The sequence below is a fragment of the Bufo gargarizans genome, chromosome 4 (genome assembly GCF_014858855.1).
Source record: "Bufo gargarizans isolate SCDJY-AF-19 chromosome 4, ASM1485885v1, whole genome shotgun sequence".
In the NCBI taxonomy this organism is placed as follows: Eukaryota; Metazoa; Chordata; class Amphibia; order Anura; family Bufonidae; genus Bufo; species Bufo gargarizans.
This window is the reverse complement of record NC_058083.1, coordinates 4,355,250-4,372,502: the sequence shown is the minus strand read 5'-3', so window position 1 is coordinate 4,372,502 and position 17,253 is coordinate 4,355,250. Positions and strand designations below refer to the sequence as shown.

The 17,253-nt window shown below is 40.4% G+C and overlaps 1 protein-coding gene across 2 annotated transcripts in view; it reads left to right on the top strand.

Annotated features, from left to right (window-relative positions):
- RUNX2 (RUNX family transcription factor 2) overlaps positions 1-16,720 on the top strand; it is a 71,869-nt gene extending 55,149 nt beyond the window's left edge. For both annotated transcript variants that reach the window (XM_044289771.1, XM_044289770.1), the window contains 2 exons: positions 826-987; positions 10,401-16,720. In XM_044289771.1, the coding sequence (XP_044145706.1) occupies positions 826-987; positions 10,401-10,876 (638 nt within the window). In that variant the 3' untranslated portion in view covers positions 10,877-16,720. The remainder of the gene's footprint in view (positions 1-825; positions 988-10,400) is intronic.
- Positions 16,721-17,253: the final 533 nt, after the last annotated feature.

The following is a 17,253-nucleotide window of genomic DNA, read 5'->3' as shown; positions in this document are numbered from 1 at the left end:
ACACCAATCAGCTTTTTCATGTGGTTTATCTTAAAACCAGTCAGTCGCCTAATCTCTTCTGAAATTGAAGTATGTGAAGATGTCAACAACCCCTGAGATTATAAGGAATAATTGGTGTCCATGAGCACATGAAAGTATGAAAATCAAAATAACCCAAGAGTAACCCACCTGTGTCACCAACAAGTGATATATCAAGCATGATACCATTGCTGTAAAATCTCAGGTCACCGTGACCTATAGAAATGATTGCCACTGTCATACATCTTCCTATGCTAAAATTCATGGAGGTCTTAGGACATAGAGAACAATTTTATCATGACCATTAAATTAATAAAAATTGTCTTGCAGCCATGGATGAATTAAGGTGGGTTCAGGGGCTCTCTAAAACCTGGGCCATGCTTGACCCCCTCCATCCCAGACACATAAGAAATGTGGCCATGCATGTGCGCAGCCCTCTCCTTTAAAGTCAATGGCAACTGAGAAGGTAGCCCAGCCATTGATTCCTTTAAACTTCTTTCTTTGGAGGATTGAAAATGGTGTAATGCTTCATTTCCCCTCTGGTGGTGCTGCAGGAAATTAGAAAACTTCCAGATTTCCCCCTCAAAAAAGATGAAAGTTGATTGTTGGGTTTACTTGTATCTCTACTGTTTTTATTATTTTTACCATTAGCCTCTGACTGTACTCCGAGACTTTGTCGAACTTTATGTACCCAGATTTCTTTGGTAATCTCTTAGAGAGTAAAATATGTGTATGTGGGTGCTATCAACATGTATTATATATGTGATGATTTGGGGAATAATAAGGCCTTTTTTTTTCCACTTTCAGATCCCAGACAAACACAGTCATCCCCTCCATGGTCCTATGACCAGTCCTATCCATCATATCTGAGCCAGATGACCTCTCCATCCATTCATTCCACAACCCCACTGTCCTCCAGCCGAGGTACGGGGCTTCCAGCTATCACCGATGTGCCTAGACGCCTCTCAGGTATTGGTCGCTTTGTGCATTACATTTGTGTACTTATTCAGTTCTCAGTAATCTTCTAGAGCTCATCGATATCTGGTCTACAGGAATATTTTTTCAGCATTTCCATTTAAAGAGGTTGTCCCATCACAACAACTTATCCCTACAAGATAGGGAATACGTGTCTTATTGTCTGGTGCCCCCAGAAAACAAGGGCCATCTTGAATGGAGTGGTGGATACGCATGTCAGCTGTTGCTCCACTCAACCCTTTGGGGCGGCCAGAGATAGTCAGCACTTGTACTCCGGCAGACCTATAAAGATGGATAGAGCAGCAGACGCTCATGCATGTCTGCTGCTCCATTCAGACAGGGGAACACAGATCCCAGAGGTCGGATCGCCGCCAGTTAGACACTTATTCCCAATGGATAGGGGATAAGTTGTTGCAAAGGTACAGTCCGTTTAAGGCTCTCCTTTGCCCTTTACTGAATCGTGCAGGACATAGGCTTTTTTTTGGAGATCCAATGATGTACCGGGCTCTCCATGGCTCCTACTAACAAGACCTGTCATTGCTCCTGACATGTCTATTTTTGGTAAATGATTGCATTCCCTATGTAATAACAATTCTGGAGCATCTTTTCTTATAACTATATGTCGTGCCATTCCTCTGTTAATCTTACTATACATTGATGAATAAACTGACAACTGGGTTCTGCTGTTCCTCTTGCCCAAGAGATGTGATTGGTGTGTGTCGGACTGTGCATGGACATACCATAACTGATAACACCCAGGTGTCCATTTAACCTTTACTTCTAGATGGCATAATAGAGGAACAGCACAATGTAGGGTCATAAGAATACATGCTCCAGATTTGTCATTTCATATGAAATACAAGAATTATTTCCTAAAACAGACATGTCAGGAAAGGTCCTCTTTAAATGGTCTCATCAGCTATCACCGCAGGGCCCTTTTGGGGCTTGTGCACAGGGGTTGTCTTCATGAGACAATCCCTTTAAAAAAAATAACTTTGGCAAGTAAACAGAAGGTAATTATGATTGGGTTAGAGAGATGTTTTTAAGCTCACGCTATCAAAATATTGGGCACAGGTTGCAGATTAAACAGGCACATTGTTCAGTAATGACAGCGCTAATGACATTATTACATTGTTGTGTGGGTGTTATAAAATACCATGGAGGTTGTCACACCCAAAATCTGCCCACGTTGCCTGGTTTCCTGAAATATCCACTCTAGGGCTATGTTTTTTGATTGAGAAGATGCTGGTTTGTTGTGGTCTTGACATTTTTATTTCCAGCATTTCTTTTTGTGAACACTACAAGACTGTGGAAAAACTGCCACATGTTAATGAACCCTAAAAGCCCTTTTAAAGATGCCGAATAGTTTCCTCTAGAAGCCATGCTGGAGATTCTATACATTTTTGGTTTAAAAAAAATCCTCCGTTGGATATCAGAGTTATCAGAAATACCAAAGGTCCCCATAGACTTTATTGTATAAGTCTACGCACAGCGGTCACATCTCCTCGTGTCACTGCTGTGACTAATAATGGAGCATGCGGTCACCTTCAGAACCCCATGGCCAGTTAGGGTCATCCAAAACCCCAACCCTTCATACTCCACTGATTGCCATGGCCTCCTCTAGATCAATGCAACATGTTGTGAGCTGAGCCTTTATTACTCCTCCAGTCATCGAAAATTACAATTAAGATGACGATCAATCAATTCCAGGACATTTCAGATCACTGTGTGCTCTCTTGTGACCCAAACCGTTTCACGTGTTGCTTCGTGCCGATGATACAGATTAACTACACTTGCCTTGTCTGCATGAGGAGTCTGCACCGTGACAGCCTTAATTCCCTCCCTTGATCCGCAGTAACAAATGCTGCCTCTCAGCGCCCCCAGCAGACCATGAATCACACGGACCTGACACTATAGCATTTTTAACTTGTCTTATCAAAGACTAGATTAAACACGCAGCTCCCCCCACGGCTTATTTTCTTGGAGATTAACTTTTCAGGATTCGATCAGATTTATAAATGACGCTCGCGAAGGCTGAAGTAGCGCACATGTTGTAAGAGCCGCCGCCTTTGTAGTCTTGTAGGGCGAGGAATCCCTATATCGTGAGTGACAAGTGTTGGGTGATTACCCACTTGACCATCAGTCGCCTTTTTTAATATATTTTTGATACATTGTTACCTTCCCTCGTAACTCAAATTTTTGCTTTTAAAAGGCAGAGACAGCGAGGAGAGTCTCGTCGTCTATCCTTGTTTTAAGGGTCTTATCTCAGGCTCCTGACCACATCTGAAGCTTCTTGCTCATTATGAATTTCATGGCAGCGGATTTACAGAAAGTGTTTCCATATGTTGCTTCCTAATATATCCCCTCCTTTTTCATTTTTTTTCCTCCTCTCTTTCTCCAAGCGGAATAGGAACGCACGCATGCTGGCTGGAAATGACTGCAGGATGTGACAGAGCAGTCACATGGCTATGCTGGCACTGTGTGTGGGCTCTCCAAGCAGCCAGCTGCCCGAGGACTAGCTTTTGTAGTACTGTAGATCTAGTTTCAAAGTCGAAAATCCCTCCCCACATCCTTGGCTTTTTTTTTTTTGCTTTGCCCAGGCTTTCATAGTTCGTAATCAATCTGTCAGGGAACCGTGCTGATTTCCGCTTAATGAGCATTGTCCTCCATAGAGAAGACATTGTCACGAGGCAAAAGAAAAAATTAAGAAACCGTTCGGTTTACATGCTGGATTTATGTCCTATCGAAATGAATAGTCTTGATGTCCTGTATTATGACACCATCCTTTACATCCTCGAGTGCCACCCCCAAAGAAAAAAAGCATCTGTGCACTATGAGGACCATCTCAATCCAAAATCTGCTTGCTCCCGGCTGAGGGGATGATTGCACCTTTAAAAGTTTTTGCTTTTTCTTTGCATTTCTGAAAGTCTGTGATTTCTGAGTTGATGATTAAAATGGAAACTTCATCAAAAAGTGGAATTTTGTGTAGGGAGGCTGTCCAGTGCTCTAATACACTGTTTCTTTATATTATTGTTGCTAAGCTTGTTGCTTAGTAACCAAAGACAAGGCTTATGAGTGACAACACAGCATCACCATGACGTTGTGGAGGTCAGGTCTGGTCACTGAGAAAGGTGCTGGTAGCTTGTATTCATAGACATCAACATTGCTCTTCCAGACCTGGTTGTCAGCGAAGAAGTAGATGAAGAATAATAACTGAATTGTGGATTTGGTGGTTTTCTTTAATCAGAAGGGGCTGGGTGAAGTTGGCAAGACACAATAGATAGTCTCTAATATCGGTGGGACCAGCTGACCATCTAATGTGTATGGAGGCCCTTCATCCTTCTCCAACAGCAGATTTTAAAATAGATAATGATCAGGCAGTCATATTCCAGCATGCCCAATCCTTTGGTTCTCAGGCAAGATAAGCTGCTAAAAGGTCAGTCTGGCAGTGGCTTTCTCACCTCTCTCCATTCAGGACACATGCATATTTGGCCAAGCCAAGCGGGCATTTGTTTAGGGGAGTCAGGAGAGATAGTTGTCGACTTTATGTTGCCCTGTTGCACTCACTGTATGACAGACACATCAAATTTTTTTTGCTTTGCTTAGTGACTTAAAAAGGGGTTTTCCGGGACTTAGAAGCTATCGTTAGGTTTAACCTTAGGTTAGGTCATCAATATCAGATTGGTGGGGTTTGATAGTCTGCCCCTCCACTGATCGTCTGTTTTGGGCAGCGGCCAGCACTGGAAACTATACATCCACGGTATGGATTCCAGAACCTGGCATACTGCAGCTTAGCGAACATTCAATTGAATGGTCCTAACTTCAATTGAATGGTCCTAGTTTCCAGTCTTGGTGGCTGCCGAAAACAACTGATTGGTTGCGGTGCCTGGTGTAGTGGCCCCACTGATCTAATTCTTCCTCTGCCTTCCTTATCTTTTACAAAAGCAAAAACAAGAAATGCTTGCAATTACAGCTGTCCCTAAAGGTGGCCATACACATTAAATGGAAGTTGGTTGATGGCCGAACAGCAGCTGAACAAACAATCATCTGATGAATGATTATTTGGCAGGCATGGCCATACATGTTTTAGTCCATATTGGCCATTACAGTTGATCAAACTGCCCATACATGTTCAATGAAACCAGCAATGGACAAAGGATCTTTTTGGGAATGTTCTTTCAAAGAAAGAGAAAAATATTTCACATGGCTGACTTCTTTTCAGATGATAGTCTGCCATCGGTCACCTCAAACAATCGTTCATTGTTAACTTTCAACCAATGAATTTTCATTTTGGTTGCAATCGTCTGTTTTGATCAACTTTAGACTAATGCGTATGGCCACCTTAAGGATGTTATCAGACTTTTAAAGGACCACATAAGAGTACAGCGGTACTATAAATCACACATGACTATTGAGAATCCCCCTGCATGTTGTGAATAAGGGCCCAGAAGGTTGAATCTAAGTTGGGTCTACAGGCAGAAGGTCCTTCTCTTTGGAAGCTCAGCTTTTTGTGAGAACCTCATCTTGTGACTATATGCAGTTGAAGCCATAATGTTAAGCAAATATTTGATCACAGAATGTCTGCAACTCTTTTCTATCAACCTTCTGGGACTCTGATGTCACTGTGGGCTGCGTATATATCAACGCACTGTAAACAAATATTGCTTTATTAACCCTGGGCAAAACCGTAGATATTATTCTGTGGCTTGATAGACCAAATAGCTTCGAGAGGCTTCGCTTCCCTGTGCACGGACCAGTCTGACCTTTACAACAGCCATTCAGTGTTTATTACAGAGAGGAGGAGATGTTCTCCACCTCTGCTCATGTTATGGAGCCTTCAATGAAATTGCCTCCTTACTCCAGAACAAAGTTTGTTTATGAGGTTTGTAAATAGCCATCATCTCCTATTTCCTGCTGTAAGACTGCAAATGTTCCTATCTGATTTACTTCTGCAAGACAAGGCCCAGTCGTTTGGTTTGTTAACAACAGCATTGTCTGAGAAATCCATGCTTTTCACCATTCATGGTGGCCAGATGTCTCAACCACAACATAAAGTTGGCACAGACCATCCTCCACCCCTGTATGTGGTAGTGGGACATATTGGGTCTGATCCAATGCTTTATTTAATCACAGGGAAAACATAGTTTGCAATATTTTGTGTAAAGGGATTGTCCAGTTTGAACAATCTAACTTTTTTCAGCAGGTCCCCTGGTGGCTAGCTGATCTCACTGCTGAAACCCTGGATGGTGATACTGTTGTCACTGTGTGAATTGCTTCATAAATGCTTTCCTCCATACATTATTACAATATTTCTATCAATGGGCATCTGTGTAATGTTCAGAAGCCTGCAGGCCTCCTGAGTTCGGAGCACCCTTTCAGAAATTCTCTGCCCTGCTCTGTTTTAAGGTCCTTCTTCTGTTTTCCTTCTTATAAGCTGAAATAGGGCTTGTCCAAAGGGCACAACCCATATAACATAGCAGATGATTTTTTGAGACACATACAGTATTTAAAGGAATTCTGCAGGATTGTAAAAAACATGATTGCTCTTTTCCCAAAACAGTGCCACATCTGTTCACAGGTTGTGTGTGGTATTGCAGCATGGCCCCATTTCCTTCAGTGGAGATGAGCTGCAATACCAGACACAACCAATAAAAAGAAAAACTGGGAGACAGCAACCATGTTTTTCTAATATTGGACACCCCATTTCAATTAAAAAACAAATCTGATTATTATGGGAGTATGGTATGAGTATAGTATGGTTTAAGTATTGTCCTGCCTAATTCCTCTTCTCAGACATCCAATCTGTCTCAGTTGCCACTGGTGGTGTTGTGCTATCAGCTTGGCATTGGGCACAGCCTGCGCTAGTTGCATTATTAATCAGATTTTTCTAATAATATATTTAGCTGGAGAACCTTCAGCCTTAGGGCTAATGCACACGACCATATGTATTTTGCAGTCCGCAAAACACAGATCCGCAAAAAAAAAAAAACGGATGACATCTGTGTGACGTCCGTGTTACATCCTTTTTTTTGGTGGATCCATTGTAACAATGCCTGTCCTTGTCCACAAAACAGACACGAATGGTACATGTTCTATTTTTTTGCTGAATGGATACGGAATGCACACAGAGTATTTTCCATTTTTTTGCAGCCCCATTGAAGGGAATGGTTCTGCATACGGGCTGCAAAAAAACCCGGAACGGACAAAAAATACGTTTGTGTGCATGAGCCCTTATGCAGTGTGTTGCCTATAATGTTAGCAATCCATGCCCACCCCCGCTTCTTTCGCCCTGGTTGGCATGGTTATCGTATGACCTACCCTCTCTGACACTCCCTATGGCAAGGACCCACAGTCCTTTCTACTCTTTCCATAGTAGCCGCCAAAGTAGCTATGTCCCTCCATGCAGGCTCTGGCCTGCTTCTTGGCAGCTAGACGCTCCCTCTGGCTCTTAAAGGGCCAGCGGTCACCCTAATCTGCACCAGCCAATGGCGGCCACCTTGGGGTACATAGGGGACCTTCCCCTATGAGAGGGTGCCTGAGCAATAGGTTCTAGTCTGCTAGTTTCCTGCAAAGATGTACTATTCTATGTTCATCTGCTCGTGTACCTGTTTTCTGCTGACCTGACCTCTGCTTTGTCTCTTCACTGACCCTGATCTGCCTGCCTTGACCTCAGACAGTTTTTCAGATTATACGTACTCTGCCTGCCTTCACCTTGGCCTGTCATTGACTAAGGTTTCGCCTAATCCCTCAGGTGTTCCGCACTGGTGTTTTTTTGATGGCCAAGGGTCAGCAGAGACTACTTTGAGAGGTAGTGGGCTGGTGGTCTGGTGGTTCCCCTGCAGCATAGTCCAGATCCCTACATAGGGTTTAAAGGGGAAGGGGGAAGGCACTTAGACAGCACTTGACTAGTAGCCTCAAGCCAATTCTGTTGAAATTACAAAGTGGGTCCTCGCCCGCTGCGTAACATTGCCCCAGCATTTGTGCCGACTTTCCCGGTTGTGTTACTATAACTTAATGCAAACGTACACAAAAATGACTGTGGAATAAGCTGGCAAATTAATAGAAGGATCATTATATGGTTATGCTGACAAGCTGACATACTGTTTGCTTTACTTCAGCTATTGTAATTGAGAATGAAAGACCAAAGCTATGTGAACCAGGGACACATTTGTTCTCCATCACTTCCCGTAAACCGCATGATTTGGCTAGTAATTGTTACATGAATGGCAAGTGACATTACCTGGCATAAGTGAGTGTGTGCGGAGAACGGTCATGACACGGTTGTTAGGCCTCCGAATTCTGCAGACGACAACAGGTAAAAGGGGAACGGAGAAGAATTAGCCATTGAGAAGCAGACAGACCAAGCTGGAGCCGAGCCAACCCTGAACCTTTAATGAGACTCCTGCAACAAACTAACTGGAAACACATGCCGTTTAATTGTTCCTCGTTTCTGACCGGCGCAATATATTTCGTAGTAAAGGGAAGGTGTTGTAGCTGCAGTTTGAATACTTCAGCGTTTAATTTACTTATTTATTGCCCTTTCAATTGACTTTTGGGGTTACAAGTGAGCGTGGAAAACACAAATATGTGCCATTTACATTTACTGGCTGCAGAGTTGTTCCGCGACTCCCTTATTATACTCCGCTGCGGTCTCCAAGGCTTTAAGGCATTAATCCTACCTGACCCACCTGAGCCCTTCTGAAGCTGTACGTAAAACCTAGCCTGTATGCAGTCACCTCTTAGAAAGCAATTACCGGCCCTTTTAACCCTCGAAAATATTTTTATAGACACTTTTATGCAAAAAATAAAAAATAGAAATACTGACCACTGCCACTTTAACTGATACGTTATTGACTTATTATATTTTTATGGTGCGGCTTCTCAACCATTGCTATGGGGAAGGTGTAGGCGTGGTGCGGAAATGCTGCGTGATGAGGGGTACGAATATATAATGTGATAAAATGCAAAAACTCAATAACAAAAATAAATCGATGTGCGGCGTCAGTTTTTTGCGGTCTGCAATTTGCGGACAGCAAAACACTATGGACGTCTGAATGGACCCTTAAGCCTCCTGTAATTCACACGTCAGTGTTTTGGTCGGTGATTTCCATCAGTGATTTTGAGCCTCCACAGACATAAGGGCTCATGCACACAAACGTATTTTCTTTCCGTCACCGTTCCGTTTTTTTGCGGACCGTATACAGAACCATTCATTTCAATAGGTCCGCAAAAAAAAAAACAGAAGTTACTCCGTGTACATTCCGTTTCCGTATGTCCATGTGTCCGTTCTGAAAAAAATAGAACATGTCCTATTATTGTCCACATAACCGACAAGGGTAGTACTGTTCTATTAGGGGCCAGCTGTTCGGTTCCGCAAAATACGGAATGCAAACGGACGTCATTCGTATTATTTGCGGATATGTTTTTTTGCGGACCGCAAAATACATATGGTCATGTGCATGAGGCCTAAGGGAAAGATCTGCTCCTGTTCTGTGTTTAAAGCCGCTCCTGGTTTTGGCTCAAAGTCACTGATAGAAATCACTGATGTGTGAATGAGGCATTAGGGCTCATGCACACGACCGTATGTATTTTGGGTTCTGCAAAACACAGATCCGCAAAAAATACGGATGACACTCGTGTTGCATCAGTTTTTTTTGCAGATCCATTGTAACAATGCCTGTGCTTGTCCGACCAAACAGACAAGAATAGGACATGTTTTATTTTTTTGTGGAACGGAGTTGCGGACATACAGATATGGAATGCACACGGAGTAATTTTTTTTTTTTGAGGCCCCATAGAAATGAATGGTTCAGCATATGGGCTGCAAAAAAAATGAGACGGACAAAAAATACGTTTGTTAAGCCTCATTCACACGTCCGTGTACGTGCTTAAATCCATGAAAAGGTGGTCAATGTTGCCTCTGTGAAGCTGTCCGTGATGGATCTGTTTTGGGTCTGTGTATCCGTTTTTTGCTGTCCGTGTGATATCCGTGATCTCTTCCTAATGATCTGTGAAACACAGATGAAACTCGGATGGCATCAGTGTTGCATCCATGGTTTTCATGGACACATAGACTATAATGGGCGTGATCGATCCGGATGAAAACATGGACCCACGGACTGTGGTAAAACACTGATGTGTGAATACACATATTAAAATGAATGGGGACATGTTCTGTCCATGGAACGTGTGAATGAGTCCTTACTCTGTGTTTCGGGAACTTTTGTCTCCAAGGTGCATCTTAGACAATTTGAGGTGGAGAGGGGCAAACCCTTAGGATCCCCTATAAAGCCTACACATCTCGCATTATATTCTTTGTTGATTCTGCATTTCGTAATAATTTTTATTTTTTTTGCATTGTCAATTGTTAAATTATTAATGCCTCATCTCATTTCTATCCTTCTTAGGTGCCTCAGAGTTGGGTCCATTCTCTGATCCCAGGCAGTTTACAAGTATTTCTTCACTAACGGAGAGTCGCTTCTCAAACCCGCGAATGCACTATCCTGCCACATTTACGTACACGCCTCCGGTCACCTCAGGGATGTCACTGGGTATGTCAGCAACCACTCACTATCATACGTATCTACCACCTCCGTATCCTGGCTCCTCCCAGAACCAAAGCGGACCCTTCCAAACCAGCAGCACTCCTTATCTTTACTATGGTACATCGTCTGGATCTTACCAGTTTCCAATGGTTCCAGGAGGCGATCGTTCTCCTTCTAGAATGCTTCCTCCTTGTACTACGGCCAACGGTAACACATTGCTCAACCCAAATTTGGGCAGCCAGAATGATGGCGTGGATGCGGATGGCAGTCATAGCAGTTCCCCAACTGTTTTAAATTCTAGCGGTCGAATGGATGAGTCAGTATGGAGGCCATATTGATCCCACCTCCTCTCCCGTTGCCTTGTAATTTCTAAGACTAATAAAAAACATATGGAAGTGCCTTCGACATTCAAGAAAATGCCTTTTATGCGGTGTCATATTCTATTTTGACTCCAAGACTTATTGTTGCAATAGAACTTTCTGATCAATAATTGCCGCTACCGTTTTTTGTAAAAAAACATGGCTAGAAGCACACTTTGCCTTAAACTATTTTTCTCATATAATATTTATATTGAATAAAAGACATTCGAAAAAGAATAGCTAAAAAGAAACTCAATTATTATTGTATCTCAAGGAGGAAGAAAGAAGAAGAAGATGTAGGAACTTATTCATTCCAATACCAAAAAATGCTATAAAAAATTGTGCCTTATATAAGAAAAAAAGGGAAAACCTCAAACACATCAAGAAGCTGCACAAAATATATCGACGTGATGATCAAAATGTTTCCACAATTGAATTTTTTGTGACGGTACAGACTTGGAACAATGCAAAATGCACTTCTCTTGAAATTTAAATTTCGCATTTTACAATTTTAACCAAAAAAAATATAATGTACGAGCAAAAATATTTTTTCTATGCAACATGTAACAATATTAGCTCAAAAGGTATGAATTTTATTGTTCTTTATTTTTAATTTATCGGTATGTGTAAACTTTTTGGTTTTCTTTTAAGTTTGAGTCATCTTCATGTTTTTTTTTTTGTTCTTTTTTTAATTTATAATTATTTAATAATATTTGGACCCTCAAGTGTTTCTTTATATGGAATTGTGTAGACAGGTCCCTAAACAAATATATATATTTTATATTTTAATTTTTAAATTTCACATAGGTATAAAATCGTCCAAACAACATCAATTATGCGTCCAGGTAGAAATCTAATTACTAAATGTACCTGTCATACACTGTGGAAGCTGACATTTGATGGTTCTTAACCCCTGCTTGTTTTTGCCCTTACAGACCCAGCATTTTTTTTGTTCATTGTCACAAGATCCATACCATTTTTAGTTGTTTTTTGCAGGATCAATTCTATTTTTGAATAGCACAATTTTGGGGTACAGATATTGCATTTATTTGGGGGTGAATTAAAAGTATTCCAGCATTTTTTTTGCTGCTTGCCATGTGCTTAACATGTTTATTCTATGGATTACAACGAGGGAGTAAGACCTCATGTACACGACCGTATTTTGCCTTTTGATCCACCTTTTTTTTACGGATTGCACATGGACCCATTTATTTCTATGGTTCCACAAAAAAACAAGCAGCACATGAATGTCATCGGTGTGCATCGGTATGTCCGTAAATCATTGAACATGTCCCATTCTTGCCCATATTGCAAACAAAAATAGTAATTTCTAGCAATGGAAGTGAGAAAAATGCAGATTCCATTTCCATATTTTGCAGATCCGTGATTTGCAGATGATAATATGGACATGGTTGTGTGCATGAGGCCTAATACGAAATATGTCAATTTTTAAAAAAAATGTAGTTATTTTTATTAGTATAAATTATGGAAAAACAATTTTTTGTGTTTCTGCATTCCAAAATTGATACAAATTTTTTATTTATTTTTTGAGAGATTTTAGGGCTTGTTTCCCTGTAGTTTTTATTGGCACAGTTTACATATAATTTACTAATAATTTTGTATTATTTTTTGGGGGGAGAATGCAAAATGCAAGTGATAACAGGTCCCACTGTGCTAACGTTGTCTCCTACCACTGGCTATACACACTTTGGGTGAGTGGTATCGGCATGTGACCCTAAGCTAATGGTTCTGCCCACTGAATGCCTGCTTCCACCGTATGTAAACTTCAGGTATTTATTTACAGTCCAAAGAATCTGATATTATTTTGTGCCTTGTTTTTTTTTCTTTATCTGTGCCTTTTTTTTATGAGCCTATGGAGTTCTGTCCTGTTATATACCAGGGGTATCCTTACAATGTGCTGCAATGGGTCATAAAATGACAAAGTACATTAAAAATGATCTTAGCTACAAGTATTTACTGAAATGATGATGTAGCAGTGAGCAAATAAATTAGCTAATCGGCTTTAAAGCACCTTTAAAGCCACGGGCACTATATTTTGTATCTAAATTATATCATGTTCATGTAAAAATGCACTGCGACCTTTGTATGATTTCTATCTTGCACTTCTCAGTTCCAAAAGTTCTTGTTCAGATGATCGGGCCGGTTTGTGTAAAGGTGCATGCACTTAATGTTACTTCATGTATTAGCACTGATGCCTCAACATCTCACGATCTTCTCACTTCTCTGAGTGTTATGTCAATGGAAATGCAATGGAAACAGGTTATACTAAATTTGTGTAAAAATCTAGGAGATGACCATAGCCATGTCTCAATGTGAATGCCCAATATGGGAAACACCATTGATTAGATTTACAGTTGATTTTTTAACTTTCCTCCAATACATTCTAGAAGATTAAGTCATACTACGAATTAAATGGTCTATCCGTAGCCAGTTGCCTGGGGAACCTCCTCTACAAGGGTCTCGAATCCGAGCCAAGACCTGATAATTGTGTAACTGTCAACATGAAGGAGCCTTTACAGTGGTAATATACCATACTACGTATGTTGACCTTCTGATGGTATCTCTTCTATGGTAGAGCTGGCTCTGCCTAATCTTTGTTTTTAGAATTTTTATTTCTTCCGCTTGGCCCAAAATGTTTAGAAACATGAACAACTGATGAACTTTACAGCCGTAACTGTCCTCATTTTTGGTTTCCACCATAAATTGCTAGATCACAACAGTAAATTTTAAGTTTGCCTTAGGGCAAGAGGTTGGCCAACCATCTAATTTGTAAAGCGGCCTCCTTAAAGAAGAGAAATTTAACAGCGGCTTATTCCCATCTCCCCTCTAAAAATTATGCTTGACTTAACCACCCATGCATGCAGGAGTATGAGGAAGGGGGAATGGCCTGTTCAAGTAAATGGTGCTGAGCTGCAATACCAAGCACAGCCGCTATACAATGTACGGCACTCTGCTTGGTAGGCTGTGAGCAGGCTATTCTGAGATTAGGTCATCAATATGAAATTCCCAAACCCTTTAAATCTGTCATGTAGGTAGTTATAGTCAGTATTTCAAATTCATTTTTTCCGTAGCACTTATTAAAGCACAGTTGCACCCTGTTAAGATATAATATCAGGCCCAATATATAATTCCACCTGATTCTAATCCAAAACCAACCCCTAATGTCAATCCACATTTCTAGTGGAGCATTAAACTTCCACCACTGATGTCCAAAATCCAAGAAATCCCTGTTGAATTCACAGTGGTTGGATGGGCCTTGCCAACACTGCATGTGTATTGGGTCAGCAGCCATATTTAGCCTGGTATAGAGAATTCAACCTAAACCTATACTTAAGAGACATATGTCAGTAGAAGATTTCCAAAGGGGCTGTAAGCTCGGAACCCCAATAATGAAACGACTGTAATGAAGAGGTTGTCTTCATTTACAGTGGTGCTGTGGAATTTGCTATTGGAATAGGGTGGGAATTTAATGTTACAAAGCTTACAAAACTACTTGTTTGTAGATGTTATCCTCAAACATGTATCATAAAGTCAGAGTCTAGCCCCAATCTTGTCTGGTATTGCACTTCTTGCCCTTCATTAGCTTCAATGAAGGGGTCAGAAAGGGTTTAAAAGAAACATTACTCACCTCCACTGATCCCCTGCCACTGCTCTGGTCCCTGCTACTACTCGCTCAACACGGCGGAAAAGCCAGGAAAGGGACACTCAGCCAATCACCTGAGCAGGCCTTTCCTGGCACTTCCTGCCTGTCAAGCTGGGAGAAGAAGTTGAGAAGAACAGAACCAGCTTCAGAATACAAGTGGTGGAGGATGGTGGAGGTGAGTAATGCTTTGTTATTTATAAGCCTTTCTGATCCTTTTTTTTTAGTATCTACCTGGAAAAGCCTTCAAAATGTTTTAGAAGGGATCTGCTGTGTACAGGGTATGAAAGGGGCATCTACCTGATGTGATAACCACCTTACTGGACACTCATACTCAATCCCACAACCATCCCATTAGATAGTTACATCCTTCCACTGTCCTGTCTATACCCTATGTAATTACTGTCATGTTCTTATTTTTACAGCTTTTATTCTTTAATACTGGAATTATACAATATCACATAAAACTAAGAAGTCATTTTAACTTTCTTACATATTCAATATTTTTATTTATTCTTGTTCCCGACTATGGGCTTGCCTATTTCATGAATGCATTCTTGTTGATCCTGGAATTTAGAAGATAAGGCCAATAAGAAGCTGTAAAGCTGGCTATAAAGATTGACTAGTTGTCATCTGAAAGATTTTCCCCTTTATATTCATGTAAATGAATATATACTGTATGTCCGAGGTGGAGGTGACCATAAGCCAGTCCAAACCATGGCTTTTACTCCTAAGCAATTGACTGGGAAAGAACAATGCAGACAATCAATACCCTCCTGGCTATGATCCTGAGTTATGCCTCAAGGCCTCTTTTGAAGGTCGACCATTGACTTATAGGACAGATACCTTCCCACTGGTGGCACCAGAGACTGACAACCACCATAGTCATTGACCCGTCCAATGTTTATTACCAGTTGAGATGGTTCTTGTTTGTATGCATTGATGTCATGATGCTTTCTCCTTAAAGAAAATTTTCATACACCCTATTAGGGAATTCTAGAGGGGGTTCCTCTGTTCAGGATCCCTAAAAAGAGCATCTCTTACTCTGGAGGACCTATTCTGTCATGCATTACACATTGACTTGTCTGGGCACTGTGTAATGCGTAACTTCTCCTGTAGTCGCGCTGCAGGGACATTGATCATTTACTGTGAGGTCATCAGATTACAGCTGATCGCTTTGAGTTTGAAGAGTTTGCAGGACCACATGATCAGCTTATTATCAAAGGACCCTTTTATCAAGTAGGGATTGTCCAAAGTGGAGAACCTTTTTAAAGCCAACAATCTGGCATCAGGGCCCAAGGGGATGGGAATCAAAGCACACCAAAGAGAGAAACCTTCTACCATGCTCTGCCCCTGAGAACCTGCCTTAGCATAACGCCGAATATCAGTCTCAGTCGGATGTTCCTTTAAGAATCTCTTTTTTTAGGTTTCATATCTATCCTTATACTTTTTTGTCAAAATCTCATCCTTATCATCTTGAATACCGAAACACAATGTCTGGTTGTAGTAATAATTGTATTGTGTCTGTTCTCAGGAAGCCAAGAATACTCAGACACTTGTTAATGGTGTCAATTTTACATTCCAAAAAGGTTGGTAAAACCCAGGAAACTCCTGCACCGAACAGTCACCCGATGCCTGTTTTTCACGTTGTGTTTTATCTAGTGCACGGTACAGCTAGTACAAATGTTATCTATGCTGAAGTTTGAAATATATGGATATTTCATGTTTACAAAGGTCTGTGTTTTTTATTTTTTGTACTTTTATAAGATAACACATATCAGCCAAAAATATGATGATGGAAATTTTTAGCATAAACTTTTTTTAAAATCAACATTTAATTAGCTACTACGGCAACATTCAATGTTATATTGTCCCCAAATTTTCTGAAACCAGAAAACTTGCATTGTCTTGTACATAGAAGCTTCTGTTCCATTCGACGAGTTATATTTGCTTTACCTGCACATGTTTTATGTTGTATTTTTCATGGCTTTGCGTCTGTGGAAACGTTTACTATCATATGAACGGGATTTTTTTTTCTTTAATATTATTTTTTGGCGTCTGTAAATGATACTTTGTTGCTCTGCACCTGATTATTATTATTATTGTTATTATTATAAGTGGATGTTTGAATTTTATTTCCAATAAATTTCTTTTTGATAAAATCTGCTGTGTGGATTTTAAATATAAAAGCAACTGTGTGAATTCCTTCATGACTGAAATTATTATATAATGTTATATTTTCTATATTTTCTACAGAAATTTTGTTTATAGCTAGATAAAAGATAGACAAGATAGATACTAGATAGATAAAGACATAGATAGAAGATAGATGATGATTAGATTACATTAGATACTGAAATTAGTAGATAAAAGATAGATAGATGACAGAGATACAGTAGATTGATATTCTTCAATCTGCCATAAATATTCTGATAATATCATGTTTGCAACACAGAACTACATGATCATTTGGAATTTCCTGAACACTAGAACCAGAATACTGAGCAGATAGAACCAATAATCTGCTTATTTGTTCTTCAGATCAATATTTTGATGGAATATGCATCTATCCATCCATCTATTATATCTATCTATCTATCTCATATCCATCTATTATATCTATCTATCTATCTATCTATCTATCTATCTCCTATCTATCTATCTATCTATCTATCTATCTATCTAGCGAGCGAGC